Source organism: Staurois parvus, unplaced genomic scaffold (genome assembly GCF_062004578.1).
Source record: "Staurois parvus isolate SC_StPar_1 unplaced genomic scaffold, SC_StPar_1.0 ptg001457l, whole genome shotgun sequence".
Taxonomy (NCBI): domain Eukaryota; kingdom Metazoa; phylum Chordata; class Amphibia; order Anura; family Ranidae; genus Staurois; species Staurois parvus.
This window is the reverse complement of record NW_028319253.1, coordinates 168,812-184,264: the sequence shown is the minus strand read 5'-3', so window position 1 is coordinate 184,264 and position 15,453 is coordinate 168,812. Positions and strand designations below refer to the sequence as shown.

Sequence of the window (15,453 nt, the reverse complement as noted above, 5' to 3'; positions counted from 1 at the left end):
AGTCAGCCAGTGAGGAGTAGCGGAGGCAAAGTTTCCTACTCTGCGGTGTGGCAATTTTTCGTCAAGCCGCCCGAGGAAGTAAACGTAGCCTAATGTCGACTATGTGGCCAGAAAGTCAAGCGTGGCCAGGGGGCCCATGTTGGGACTACAGCGTTGCGTCAGCATATGCAGCGTCGCCATTCGGTGGCCTGGGAAAAACGTGATAAAGATACGGCGGTTCTGCCTGCCCCAACCCAGGGTTCCATTTTGTCATAGGTTGCTGGCAGATTACGGGCCTCCCATAGGTGCCGCCAGGCCCCATATCGGCCATGGGCCCCCGTACCGCCTGGTCACGCTGCTGCTGAGCCCACAGTGTGACCTGGGTCCCTGTACGGCCTCCCATTGCTTCCACTCTGCCATGTGCCACTTTGAAATCTCCTCACACTCCTGCGGTTTTCCATGTTGTCATAGGTTGCTGGCAGATTAGCGGCCTTCGATAGGTGCCGCCAGGCCCCATATCGGCCATGGGCCCCCGTACCGCCTGGTCACGCTGCTGCTGGTCCCACAGTGTGACCTGGGTCACTGTACGGCCTCCCATTGCTTCCACTCTGCCATGTGCCACTTTGAGGTCTCCTCACACTCCTGTGCTTTTCCATTTTGACATAGGTTGCTGGCAGATTCCAGGCCTTCCATAGGTTCCGCCAGGCCCCATATCGGCCATGGGCCCCCGTACCTCCTGGTCACGCTGCTGCTGGTCCCACAGTGTGACCTGGGTCCCTGTACGGCCTCCCATTGCTTACACTCTGCCATGTGCCACTTTGAAATCTCCTCACACTCCTGCGGTTGTCCATTTTGACATAGGTTGCTGGCAGATTCCAGGCCTTCCATAGGTTCCGCCAGGCCCCATATCGGCCATGGGCCCCCGTACCTCCTGGTCACGCTGCTGCTGAGCCCACAGTGTGACCTGGGTCCCTGTACGGCCTCCCATTGCTTACACTCTGCCATGTGCCACTTTGAGGTCTCCTTACACTACTGTGCTTTTCCATTTTGACATAGGTTGCTGGCAGATTCCAGGCCTTCCATAGGTTCCGCCATGCCCCATATCGGCCATGGGCCCCCGTACCTCCTGGTCACGCTGCTGCTGGTCCCACAGTGTGACCTGGGTCCCTGTACGGCCTCCCATTGCTTACACTCTGCCATGTGCCACTTTGAAATCTCCTCACACTCCTGCGGTTGTCCATTTTGACATAGGTTGCTGGCAGATTCCAGGCCTTCCATAGGTTCCGCCAGGCCCCATATCGGCCATGGGCCCCCGTACCTCCTGGTCACACTGCTGCGGAGCCAACAGTGTGACCTGGGTCCCTGTACGGCCTCCCATTGCTTACACTCTGCCATGTGCCACTTTGAGGTCTCCTTACACTACTGTGCTTTTCCATTTTGACATAGGTTGCTGGCAGATTCCAGGCCTTCCATAGGTTCCACCATGCCCCATATCGGCCATGGGCCCCCGTACCTCCTGGTCACGCTGCTGCTGGTCCCACAGTGTGACCTGGGTCCCTGTACGGCCTCCCATTGCTTACACTCTGCCATGTGCCACTTTGAGGTCTCCTTACACTCCTGCGGTTGTCCATTTTGACATAGGTTGCTGGCAGATTCCAGGCCTTCCATAGGTTCCGCCAGGCCCTAAATCGGCCATGGGCCCCCGTACCTCCTGGTCACGCTGCTGCTGGTCCCACAGTGTGACCTGGGTCCCTGTACGGCCTCCCATTGCTTACACTCTGCCATGTGCCACTTTGAAATCTCCTCACACTCCTGCGGTTGTCCATTTTGACATAGGTTGCTGGCAGATTCCAGGCCTTCCATAGGTTCAGCCAGGCCCCATATCGGCCATGGGCCCCCGTACCGCCTGGTCACGCTGCTGCTGAGCCCACAGTGTGACCTGGGTCCCTGTACGGCCTCCCATTGATTACACTCTGCCATGTGCCACTTTGAGGTCTCCTCACACTACTGTGCTTTTCCATTTTGACATAGGTTGCTGGCAGATTAGCGGACTTCCATAGGTTCCGCCAGGCCCCATATCGGCCATGGGCCCCCGTACCTCCTGGTCACGCTGCTGCTGAGCCCACAGTGTGACCTGGGTCCCTGTACTGCCTCCCATTGCTTACACTCTGCCATGTACCACTTTGAGGTCTCCTTACACTACTTGCTTTTCCATTTTGACATAGGTTGCTGGCAGATTCCAGGCCTTCCATAGGTTCCGCTAGGCCCCATATCGGCCATGGGCCCCCGTACCTCCTGGTCACGCTGCTGCTGAGCCCACAGTGTGACCTGGGTCCCTGTACGGCCTCCCATTGCTTACACTCTGCCATGTGCCACTTTGAGGTCTCCTCACACTACTGTGCTTTTCCATTTTGACATAGGTTGCTGGCAGATTCCAGGCCTTCCATAGGTTCCGCCAGGCCCCATATCGGCCATGGGCCCCCGTACCTCCTGGTCACGCTGCTGCTGAGCCCACAGTGTGACCTGGGTCCCTGTACGGCCTCCCATTGCTTACACTCTGCCATGTGCCACTTTGAGGTCTCCTTACACTTTTGCGGTTGTCCATTTTGACATAGGTTGCTGGCAGATTCCAGGCCTTCCATAGGTTCCGCCAGGCCCTATATCGGCCATGGGCCCCCGTACCTCCTGGTCACGCTGCTGCTGAGCCCACAGTGTGACCTGGGTCCCTGTACGGCCTCCCATTGCTTACACTCTGCCATGTGCCACTTTGAGGTCTCCTTACACTACTGTGCTTTTCCATTTTGACATAGGTTGCTGGCAGATTCCAGGCCTTCCATAGGTTCCGCCAGGCCCCATATCGGCCATGGGCCCCCGTACCTCCTGGTCACGCTGCTGCTGAGCCCACAGTGTGACCTGGGTCCCTGTACGGCCTCCCATTGCTTACACTCTGCCATGTGCCACTTTGAGGTCTCCTCACACTACTGTGCTTTTCCATTTTGACATAGGTTGCTGGCAGATTCCAGGCCTTCCATAGGTTCCGCCAGGCCCTATATCGGCCATGGGCCCCCGTACCTCCTGGTCACGCTGCTGCTGGTCCCACAGTGTGACCTGGGTCCCTGTACGGCCTCCCATTGCTTACACTCTGCCATGTGCCACTTTGAGGTCTCCTTACACTACTGTGCTTTTCCATTTTGACATAGGTTGCTGGCAGATTCCAGGCCTTCCATAGGTTCCGCCAGGCCCCATATCGGCCATGGGCCCCCGTACCTCCTGGTCACGCTGCTGCTGAGCCCACAGTGTGACCTGGGTCCCTGTACGGCCTCCCATTGCTTACACTCTGCCATGTGCCACTTTGAGGTTTCCTCACACTACTGTGCTTTTCCATTTTGACATAGGTTGCTGGCAGATTCCAGGCCTTCCATAGGTTCCGCCAGGCCCCATATCGGCCATGGGCCCCCGTACCTCCTGGTCACGCTGCTGCTGAGCCCACAGTGTGACCTGGGTCCCTGTACGGCCTCCCATTGCTTACACTCTGCCATGTGCAACTTTGAGGTCTCCTTACACTCCTGCGGTTGTCCATTTTGACATAGGTTGCTGGCGGATTCCAGGCCTTCCATAGGTTCCGCCAGGCCCTATATCGGCCATGGGCCCCGTACCTCCTGGTCACGCTGCTGCTGGTCCCAGAGTGTGACCTGGGTCCCTGTACGGCCTCCCATTGCTTACACTCTGCCATGTGCCACTTTGAGGTCTCCTTACACTACTGTGCTTTTCCATTTTGACATAGGTTGCTGGCAGATTCCAGGCCTTCCATAGGTTCCGCCAGGCCCCATATCGGCCATGGGCCCCCGTACCTCCTGGTCACGCTGCTGCTGAGCCCACAGTGTGACCTGGGTCCCTGTACGGCCTCCCATTGCTTACACTCTGCCATGTGCCACTTTGAGGTCTCCTCACACTACTGTGCTTTTCCATTTTGACATAGGTTGCTGGCAGATTAGCGGACTTCCATAGGTTCCGCCAGGCCCCATATCGGCCATGGGCCCCCGTACCTCCTGGTCACGCTGCTGCTGAGCCCACAGTGTGACCTGGGTCCCTGTACGGCCTCCCATTGCTTACACTCTGCCATGTGCCACTTTGAGGTCTCCTCACACTACTGTGCTTTTCCATTTTGACATAGGTTGCTGGCAGATTCCAGGCCTTCCATAGGTTCCGCCAGGCCCCATATCGGCCATGGGCCCCCGTACCTCCTGGTCACGCTGCTGCTGAGCCCACAGTGTGACCTGGGTCCCTGTACGGCCTCCCATTGCTTCCACTCTGCCATGTGCCACTTTGAGGTCTCCTTACACTACTGTGCTTTTCCATTTTGACATAGGTTGCTGGCAGATTCCAGGCCTTCCATAGGTTCCGCCAGGCCCCATATCGGCCATGGGCCCCCGTACCTCCTGGTCACGCTGCTGCTGGTCCCACAGTGTGACCTGGGTCCCTGTACGGCCTCCCATTGCTGCTGCCAGGAGGCAGCAGGGTCGCAGCTGTGTCAGTGGAGGCAAACGGCCATGGAGTAGAGCAGCAGCTCCACTGCAGCCTACCACCACAGCCAGTAGTGGTGCCGGTGTGCACGGAGGAAGTAGCAGTCAGCCAGTGAGGAGTAGCGGGTGCAAAGTTTCCTACTCGGCGGTGTGGCAAGTTTTCGTCTAGCCGCCCGTGGAAGTAAACGTAGCCTAATGTCGACTATGTGGCCAGAAAGTCAAGCGTGGCCAGGGGGCCCATGTTGGGACTACAGCGTTGCGTCAGCATATGCAGCGTCGCCATTCGGTGGCCTGGGAAAAACGTGATAAAGATACGGCGGTTCTGCCTGCCCCAGCCCAGGGTTCCATTTTGTCATAGGGTGCTGGCAGATTACGGGCCTCCCATAGGTGCCGCCAGGCCCCAAATCGGCCATGGGCCCCCGTACCGCCTGGTCACGCTGCTGCTGGGCCCACAGTGTGACCTGGGTCCCTGTACGGCCTCCCATTGCTTACACTCTGCCATGTGCCTCTTTCAGCTCTCCTCACACTCCTGTGCTTTTCCATTTTGACATAGGTTGCTGGCAGATTCCAGGCCTTCCATAGGTTCCGCCAGGCCCCATATCGGCCATGGGCCCCCGTACCTCCTGGTCACGCTGCTGCTGGGCCCACAGTGTGACCTGGGTCCCTGTACTGCCTCCCATTGCTTCCACTCTGCCATGTGCCACTTTGAAATCTCATCACACTCCTGCGGTTGTCCATTTTGTCATAGGTTGCTGGCAGATTACAGGCCTTCCATTGGTGCCGCCAAGGCCCCATATCGGCCATGGGCCCCCGTACCGCCTGGTCACGCTGCTGCTGAGCCCACAGTGTGACCTGGGTCCCTGTACGGCCTCCCATTGCTTCCACTCTGCCATGTGCCACTTTGAAATCTCCTCACACTCCTGCGGTTGTCCATTTTGTCATAGGTTGCTGGCAGATTCCAGGCCTTCCATAGGTGCCGCCAGGCCCCATATCGGCCATGGGCCCCCGTACCTCCTGGTCACGCTGCTGCTGAGCCCACAGTGTGACCTGGGTCCCTGTACGGCCTCCCATTGCTTACACTCTGCCATGTGCCACTTTGAAATCTCCTCACACTCCTGCGGTTGTCCATTTTGACATAGGTTGCTGGCAGATTCCAGGCCTTCCATAGGTGCCGCCAGGCCCCATATCGGCCATGGGCCCCCGTACCTCCTGGTCACGCTGCTGCTGAGCCCACAGTGTGACCTGGGTCCCTGTACGGCCTCCCATTGCTTACACTCTGCCATGTGCCACTTTGAAATCTCCTCACACTCCTGCGGTTGTCCATTTTGACATAGGTTGCTGGCAGATTCCAGGCCTTCCATAGGTGCCGCCAGGCCCCATATCGGCCATGGGCCCCCGTACCTCCTGGTCACGCTGCTGCTGAGCCCACAGTGTGACCTGGGTCCCTGTACGGCCTCCCATTGCTTCCACTCTGCCATGTGCCACTTTGAAATCTCCTCACACTCCTGCGGTTGTCCATTTTGACATCGGTTGCTGGCAGATTCCAGGCCTTCCATAGGTGCCGCCAGGTCCCATATCGACCATGGGCCCCCGTACCTCCTGGTCACGCTGCTGCTGGGCCCACAGTGTGACCTGGGTCCCTGTACGGCCTCCCATTGCTGCTGCCAGGAGGCAGCAGGGTCGCAGCTGTGTCAGTGGAGGCAAACGGCCACGGAGTAGAGCAGCAGCTCCACTGCAGCCTACCACCACAGCCAGTAGTGGTGCCGGTGTGCACGGAGGAAGTAGCAGTCAGCCAGTGAGGAGTAGCGGGTGCAAAGTTTCCTACTCGGCGGTGTGGCAAGTTTTCGTCAAGCCGCCCGAGGAAGTAAACGTAGCCTAATGTCGACTATGTGGCCAGAAAGTCAAGCGTGGCCAGGGGGCCCATGTTGGGACTACAGCGTTGCGTCAGCATATGCAGCGTCGCCATTCGGTGGCCTGGGAAAAACGTGATAAAGATACGGCGGTTCTGCCTGCCCCAGCCCAGGGTTCCATTTTGTCATAGGGTGCTGGCAGATTACGGGCCTCCCATAGGTGCCGCCAGGCCCCAAATCGGCCATGGGCCCCCGTACCGCCTGGTCACGCTGCTGCTGGGCCCACAGTGTGACCTGGGTCCCTGTACGGCCTCCCATTGCTTACACTCTGCCATGTGCCACTTTCAGCTCTCCTCACACTCCTGTGCTTTTCCATTTTGACATAGGTTGCTGGCAGATTCCAGGCCTTCCATAGGTTCCGCCAGGCCCCATATCGGCCATGGGCCCCCGTACCTCCTGGTCACGCTGCTGCTGGGCCCACAGTGTGACGTGGGTCCCTGTACGGCCTCCCATTGCTTCCACTCTGCCATGTGCCACTTTGAAATCTCATCACACTCCTGCGGTTGTCCATTTTGTCATAGGTTGCTGGCAGATTACAGGCCTTCCATTGGTGCCGCCAGGCCCCATATCGGCCATGGGCCCCCGTACCGCCTGGTCACGCTGCTGCTGAGCCCACAGTGTGACCTGGGTCCCTGTACGGCCTCCCATTGCTTCCACTCTGCCATGTGCCACTTTGAAATCTCCTCACACTCCTGCGGTTGTCCATTTTGTCATAGGTTGCTGGCAGATTCCAGGCCTTCCATAGGTGCCGCCAGGCCCCATATCGGCCATGGGCCCCCGTACCTCCTGGTCACGCTGCTGCTGAGCCCACAGTGTGACCTGGGTCCCTGTACGGCCTCCCATTGCTTACACTCTGCCATGTGCCACTTTGAAATCTCCTCACACTCCTGCGGTTGTCCATTTTGACATAGGTTGCTGGCAGATTCCAGGCCTTCCATAGGTGCCGCCAGGCCCCATATCGGCCATGGGCCCCCGTACCTCCTGGTCACGCTGCTGCTGAGCCCACAGTGTGACCTGGGTCCCTGTACGGCCTCCCATTGCTTACACTCTGCCATGTGCCACTTTGAAATCTCCTCACACTCCTGCGGTTGTCCATTTTGACATAGGTTGCTGGCAGATTCCAGGCCTTCCATAGGTGCCGCCAGGCCCCATATCGGCCATGGGCCCCCGTACCTCCTGGTCACGCTGCTGCTGAGCCCACAGTGTGACCTGGGTCCCTGTATGGCCTCCCATTGCTTACACTCTGCCATGTGCCACTTTGAAATCTCCTCACACTCCTGCGGTTGTCCATTTTGACATAGGTTGCTGGCAGATTCCAGGCCTTCCATAGGTGCCGCCAGGCCCCATATCGGCCATGGGCCCCCGTACCTCCTGGTCACGCTGCTGCTGGGCCCACAGTGTGACCTGGGTCCCTGTACGGCCTCCCATTGCTTCCACTCTGCCATGTGCCACTTTGAGGTCTCCTCACACTGCTGGTGTGTTGAATTTTTTGACATAGGGTGCTGGCAGATTACGGGCCTCCCATTGCTGCTGCCAGGCACGTAATCTGCCATGGGCCCCCGTACCGACTCCTCATGCTGTGACGTTGCAACAAGGTGTAATTCAACCCTACATATGTTAGACCGCCTTTACGAACAGCTAAAGGCCATCACAGATTTCCTGATGTTAAAAGCGGATAAAGGTACTCCCTGTGTAACTTAGATGTCAGCCATTGGCAGCTCATGCGTGACACCTGCGCTTGCTCAGGCCCTTTGAGGAGGCCACGCTATTCGTGAGTCGGCAGGACTATGGGATGAACGAGGTCAAATCGGCCATGGGCCCCCGTACCGCCTGTTCACGCTGATGCTGGTCCCACAGTGTGACCTGGGTCCCTGTACCGCCTCCCATTGCTCCCACTCTGCCATGTGCCACTTTCAGGTCTCCTCACACTCCTGCTGGTTTCCATTTTGTCATAGGTTGCTGTATGGCCTCCCATTGCTGCTGGCTCCACCGCCACACTGTGGCTCCAAACACTGGTTTTGGCCCCGTGACTGGCCAAATGAGTGAAGTGTGCGGTGATTCTAAGATCTACGGCACTCACCTGCATGTCATACTGACTGACAGTATTATTTCTCTTCCCCAGCAGACTCCAAGGGCATTTAAATTAAAGGTACAGTGTTCTGCACTAATATTAAGTCTCTCTGAAGCCTAGAAACACCCTTTTTTAAGTTAAATTCACAGCGAATTTATTCGACTCGAATCAAATATTGTCCACGAATTCGCCGAATCAGTCGAATCAAATTTTTCATTTCTTCGCTCATCTCTAGATATATATATCGTTTGCACTAATGTTTCTACACTAAATTAGGAATAGTTTGTGGTTTTAGCGCATTCCTTTATTTAAGTGAAGTTAGAAGCTGATTGGCTCCCCAGCTGTACCAGATTTTGCACTCTCCAGTTTTAGTAAATCAACCTCATTGTGTCTCCTACTTGCTGTGGGGCTACAGTATTAATCCAATAAACAACGTGACTCTGTCTTACCGGACCATGCTGCTGGTCTTTTTGAGTCCAGGCTTTGCCTGTCATGGGGGGCATACCCTGAGAGGGGTCTGTACAGAACTCTGACTACATGCATTCCACAAAGTGCCAAGGGGAGCACCCAAGCAGGATCCAGTACCTAAAGAAACATTTCAAGCCGTCCCCATAGTATGGGGTCTAGGTATGGCTTCCAAGGTTTTACTGAGGTGGTACAAATCCAGATGCATTGCTCCTACTGTTGTGGTAGAAGACAGTGAGGAGTTGAATAAAGAATCTGAAGTACAGTAATAAACTAGTTGACTTCAGAATAATTTCTCAGTAAAGAAGAAGAGGTCCATCACCTACAGACTCTAGTGAACAACTGAGGACTCATGGAGTGGGTTAGGGTTATAGGGGGACACCCAGGGGGCATGTCCAGCAAAGCTTTGCCAGTGTCCATTCACCCGAAGGTAGCAGCCTATAGCCAGGTATAAAAAAGAAAATGGTGTTGGGCATCCTTACACAGTGCCTAAATACACTTATATACCATAATTAATGCATAAATATAAATCTCAAATAAATTCTAACAAAAAGGCCTTGTGTCTCATCCCACATTAGAGAATCTCTGGAGCCAGTCTATTATATCAGAGAGTAAAACTGTTGGCTGATTTTATCATCCTGCCTAAAAGAAGTTTGGATATCAGGATTGGTCATACCTATTGTACCACTGTGAGATGGGGAAACAGCTTTCATTGTTTGAACACTGACTGAAGTTAAAGGCGTTCTGGCTGACATTCTGCAGTTTGGCCACAAGATGTCGCTGTTTCTAACAGCTTCAGACTGCATAGAGATTTCTATATTCAGTAAGGGGTGGGGTTTTCTCAAGGAGAAGTGAACAGGAAGAGAAAAGGGAAGTCATACTGGAGAGAGAAGGCCGAGTGATTGGATAATCTCTTGCCATCGAGCTGTGGAGAATGCCCTCCGTAATCAGAAATCCCATTGAGTGAAGCTGATGGTGTTCAAGACGCTAATCCTGTTCAAAGAGGGGAAGATTTGCTGCCAGGAAGCTGATGAGGACAGAGGAGCAGAGCCACATACATTGCTGGTAATATTGCATGCTCAGTGGAGAGACATTTGTTCTGTTCAGAGTCACCAGCGTATGCAAAGCAGACCCAGGTCGGTAAGATCGCGCACGCGCCTCATGTCAGTGTTGACGCCCATAGGACTGAGACAGGCCTATAGTTAGTTAGTTAGGGTCTCTGTGTCAGGCCACAAGTGTTGTTACTGATCATTGGAAGGACTCCACAACTTAAATTGACATTTCACATTGGAGAGCTAATAACATCCTACAAACTCAAGCCAGACTGGTGTTTTGCTCAGAAGGAATTCTCAGGCACGTGCTACAGGACCAGTTATGGGAGGGGGAATACTGTAGATTTGTGTAAGATTGTAAGCTGTTGTGCTGCACCGCAGGCTAGCCCATACCGTACCCCCATACACTGATTCCTGCTCTGTAGGGTAATAACAGGTAAGGTGTGGCAGCTTAGTTGTGCCCCCCAGTAGGTAAATTACTACACTTTCTACCTTCATCCATCAGAAGGCGCCGTGCTGTGCAGCACAAGGGTCTCAGCCTTTGGGCTGGGTGTATGTAAATTCATTGTATGTTCCCAGCATTTGTGGTTGTGTTTATTTGCCACATCTAAGTAAAATTCTGTTGTGACAAAAGCTGGTGTTGGGGTTGCTTTCCTTGTTCGTGACTTCACTGTATCCTGGGGAGCCCACCCGGTACACGGCTTACACCACGACTACTGCTAAACCGGATTTGTTTATGCTTTTTGGCTGTATTGCTGCACCTTATAGTGTGGAGGCTTATTGGCCCTTTGGGGTCGCTGTATGAAGGTGAGGGGGCAATCCAGCCGGCGACGGATCACAATTTTTTTCACCTGTATCACCATGGAATTTTTTTCACTTTGAAGAGTTCACATGGGGACATTTGTTGCTCATTATTTTATTTAGTGGCACAATATTTGTGGCATTACGTGGCTAGTAGGGTTTTTTTTAATGTTTTTTTTTGCTGCACATTGTGATATATTGTTGTGACACTGTTTATGTATTTGTGTTCACATAAATCACATAAAAGTCCCAATTAGGGATTTGATCATACGAATCATACATTGTTTATTTTGGTCACTTATCACAGTAACACATTTATGTGGAAGGACTTTGTGTGGTCTGAAAATTTTGTTTTGAGTCAGGTTTTTATCCTGACAGTCTCACTGTATATTATTCACGTTTATCGGTTGTGAATCTTCTGGTCACGGCACTGTTTCAGGCATATTTTATGTGTTTATTTATGGTTTATGTCACTTTTTTTCCCTATTTAAGGGATGCATGTACATTGTCTCCGGTGTGTGATGTCTATTTCTCATTTTACAAATCTATATATTTTTTTGCATATTCTCACATGATATTGTCCTTTTTTGATGTGTATATTTCTTTTTGTTATAATTTTTTTAGATTTATATTTATGCACTAATTATGGTATATAGGTGTATTTAGGCACTGTGTAAGAAAGCGCAACAACATTTTCTTTTTTATGTTTGCAACTTATTCAGGATTATAGCCACGTGATAGCAGCTTCCTGATCTTTATATTTATCTTTATTCTGAGTAGTGCAGGTGGTTTACATACTACAGCCTATAGCCGGGGTCTATGATATCCATCCTGTGTCTTGTACCTTACCATTAAGATAACAATGTATCAGTGTGGGAATACAATGCTGTTGGCTCAGGAATGTCAGTAATTTGTTTCACAAATCTTAGTTTGTCTTCATTCTACTCACTGTTGTACAATGTTACAAAAACTAAGATTTGGCTTCCTTACACAGTGCCTAAATACACTTATATACTATAATTAGTGCATAAATATAAATCTCAGTTCTAACAAAGAAATATACACATCAAAAAAGGACAATATCATGTAATAATATTCAAATAAATATATAAATGTGTAAACGAGAAATAGATATCACACACTGCAGAAAATGGTGAGACAATGTACATGCATGTGTCACGATCGCCGGATCGCCGCCACCAACATGCGACAATCCAACGACCGCGACCACCAATACGTCACAATCGCGGCGTCAGAACCCGGACCTTCTCACCAAACTCGTGACCGAAGAACCGGCCGATCTAAACCCACGGTGTGACGCGCGTAACAAGGCCACACCCAGCTGCACCCTACACAGCGATTGTGCAGCTAATGGACTACAATCGGTGCCTGCAGCCTGAATGCGCTTGTTACTGGGTCGGGTTATTATGCAACTAACCCTCTACTGCCACCACCGTCTTTTGTCAGAGAAGAAGAAAACTCTATTTATCAAATATACACTATAATGATTGAAATAATGATCTGTACAACACGGTCTGCAGGCCCGTTATACAGAGATTATAATGAACAGTAGCATCTATTCAAAGGCAGGAATTCGTGAATTGCAAGTAAGCGCCTAGAAACAGTTTAACACTTTCAGAAAGAGCTTTATTACTAAAAGAGTCAAACAGGTGCAATAAAATATTTACAAAGAAAATGTAACGAGAGAGGGAGAGGGGGGGGGGAGGGGGGGAGAGAGGGAGAGACTTGCCCTTCTCAGCCTTAAGGTGAGCAGATCCAAGTTGCAGAGCGGGAAGGATCTTTGATCTCCTTTTGTTACCGATATTAAAATTAGGAGATGTGTTTGCTTCGTTTTTAGGCTTACCAGCCTGTCTTTTAAAATCCCCCTGCAAGGGGGGGTGGCTCTGAGTACTGGCCAATACCCTGTTTTGGGAGGGATGTCAGGTGGACTCTGAATTAAAACCAACAGCTTCATAATCCATGATATGAAACATAGGTGACAGCTGACCTGAGGGATGTTCATTTAACTTCTGTCACCTGGCTGGTAGGTTTTATGAGGTTCCAACTTCTTTAAAGTCCGGGGAAAGCTGCCTTATCTTGGTTAGGAGGGGTGAGTTTTCACAGGCCTTGGGACCGAGAGTCTGCTGGCTCATGCGGGGGGCTTTGTAGCGCTGGGCCTCCTGCTGCTCCAGCCTGGCAGCAACTTTTAACACTTACACATCTGTCCCTGTGCCTCTCAGGAAGGGATGGGGTAGGGAATGAAGGATTGAGGAATACTTCTAATAAAAAAGGGGAACTCTGCGTCCATCTCTGATGAGCAAGTTTGCTACAGCATGCATTAAGATAAAGCAACAAAAAATAATACTAAATGAAGTGCTAAATATTGCAAAATAGAAACATATAACTCATTCATTCATAAAATATAACATGTTTTAGTGAACTGACTGCTTGTGAGATAAATACCTCATGAGCTATTCTAAGGCAAAAATGCATGAAGTGCTTAATTCTTAGTGAATTATTCTTATACAGGATTTATATTGTGCCAACAGTCTGTGCAGCACTTTACAACATGAGGGCAGGCAGTACAGTTACCGGGGCTTTTTTTCTCAGAATAGGTGCAGAAACGCCCCCCTTCTGAGCCACTTCTTGTCTCCGCCCTTCCCTCCTAGCACTGTCCCTTGGTTCCACCACCCCCCACCTTCCAGTACCGTTCCTTTTAGAGAATACAGAGCCAAGTATCATTTTGTGGTGCTAAGTCATTTGTATGGAATTTGTTAATAACAAGAAAAGCAATACAATAGTTCCCCCAAAGCCAGCAGCAATAACCCCCCCCCCCTTGGCAACAATAGACTTCCATGCAAAAATAGATCCCCCAGTAGCCAACATCAATAGACCTTCCAGCACACCCCATCACATACATTTAATGCTGGAGGTGCCAGTGTTCCCCTGCGGAAAAAAAGCCCCGACAGTTACAATACCATTTCATGCAGTAGGAATCAGAGGGCCCGGCTCATTAGAGCTGACAATCTAAAAGGGGAGGGTCAAGTGATACAAAAGTTAATAACTGTGGGGGATGAGCTGATGGAGAAAATAAAAGTAGAGTTGCTAGGTGGAGGCAGGATAGGCTCTGAAGAGAAGTTTTCAGCGATCGTCTAAACGTGGTCACAGTAGGAGATAGTTGGACAGATTGGGGTAGGGAATTACATAGGATGGGAGAGGCTCAGAAGAAGTCCTGGAGGCAAACATGGGAGAAGGTGACAAGGGAGCTAGAGAGCAGGAGGTGTTGGGAGGAACGAAGAGAATGAATTGGTTGGTATTGTGAGGCTAGGTTGGTGATGTAGCTTGGGGCAGACTTGTGGATGGCTTTGTAAGCTGTTAGTATTTTGAAATTAATTTTTTTGCGTGAGCGGAAGCCAATGGAGGGTTTGGCAGAGAGGGATGGCAGACACTGAACGGTTGGTTCTGGCAGCAGCATTCATGATGGGCTGAAGGGTGGCTAGCCTATATAAAGGTAATTAAATGAGGAGGAAGTTGCAGTAGTCAAGGCAAGAGATGTCCAGGGAGTGGATTAGGAGCTTTGTGGTGTCATTGGTTAGGAAGGGGTGTATTTTGGAAATGTTGAGAGGGTTAAGACGACAAGCTGGAAAGTGATTGGATGGGGGGACTGAAAGGAGAGTTCAGAATCCAGGATTACATCTTGTCCCCTGGCTTGCAGGGATGGATTAATAGCTGGGTCATTGATCTTGACTAAAAAAATCGGGGAAGAGGTAAGCAGGGGAGGAAATATTATGAGCTTGGTTTTGGATAGATTGAGTTTGAGGAAGTGGTGTGACATCCAGTCTTATATGTTGGTCAGTAATTTAGTGATGCGTGAGGAGACTGATGTTGTGAGCTGAGGGGTAGAGAGATAGATTTGGGTTTCATCAGTGTAGAAATGTTATTGAAAGCCTTGGGAGGCTGACCCAGGGAGAAGGAGTAGATTGAGAATAGGAGAGAGCCAAGAACAGAACCTTGGGGGACCCGAATACAGAAAAAAGAAGAGGAAGTAGAATTGTGACACTGATGGGATGATGGGATAGGTAGGATGAGATCACTCAGCCTAAAATACTCATATAGCTCAGATAACTTACTTTCTGGAAAGTGGTGGGACAGGTCACTCAGTGCTGGAAATCTGGGGATCATATTCTCAAGATGACACAGGAATTTCTGACAATGTTCTTCTTTCTGAAATATAATGCTCATAAATTTTTCAACTCTCTCTCTTGGATCTTCATCATGTGGAAATTGAACCATCTCATCCGCGGTTATGAGGCCTTGAGATCCCAGCTCATCACAAAAACCGTCTGCGTCCTCCTCAAACACTTCTAATAAATTCCATCTAAGACGTTTTATCATCTTTGTGGCATCTGTGCCAGAAGTCATGATTTCTTGGTTTCAGAATCTAAAAATAAATAAAAGTTATTCTGTGATTATTAATTTTTAACTGAAAATATAGTGTATTTTTTGACGATCACACAATTTACCCTATTTTAGCATTAAAGTGTATGTAAATGCAAAACAATTTTGGATGGTGTAAGGAAGGGTTGGGCCCTTTGCTGGGTTTTTATTGCTATCGGTGTCCCCGCTGTGGAGATTCACCCTTTAAAGTGAGG

The 15,453-nt window shown here is 51.1% G+C and overlaps 1 protein-coding gene across 1 annotated transcript in view; it reads right to left on the bottom strand.

Annotated features, from left to right (window-relative positions):
• Positions 1-15,238, bottom strand: part of LOC149435874 (up-regulator of cell proliferation-like) — a 35,833-nt gene extending 20,595 nt beyond the window's left edge. The window contains exon 1 of the mRNA XM_089662339.1: positions 14,932-15,238. Coding sequence (XP_089518465.1) covers positions 14,932-15,223 — 292 coding nt within the window. The 5' untranslated portion in view covers positions 15,224-15,238. The remainder of the gene's footprint in view (positions 1-14,931) is intronic.
• Positions 15,239-15,453: the final 215 nt, after the last annotated feature.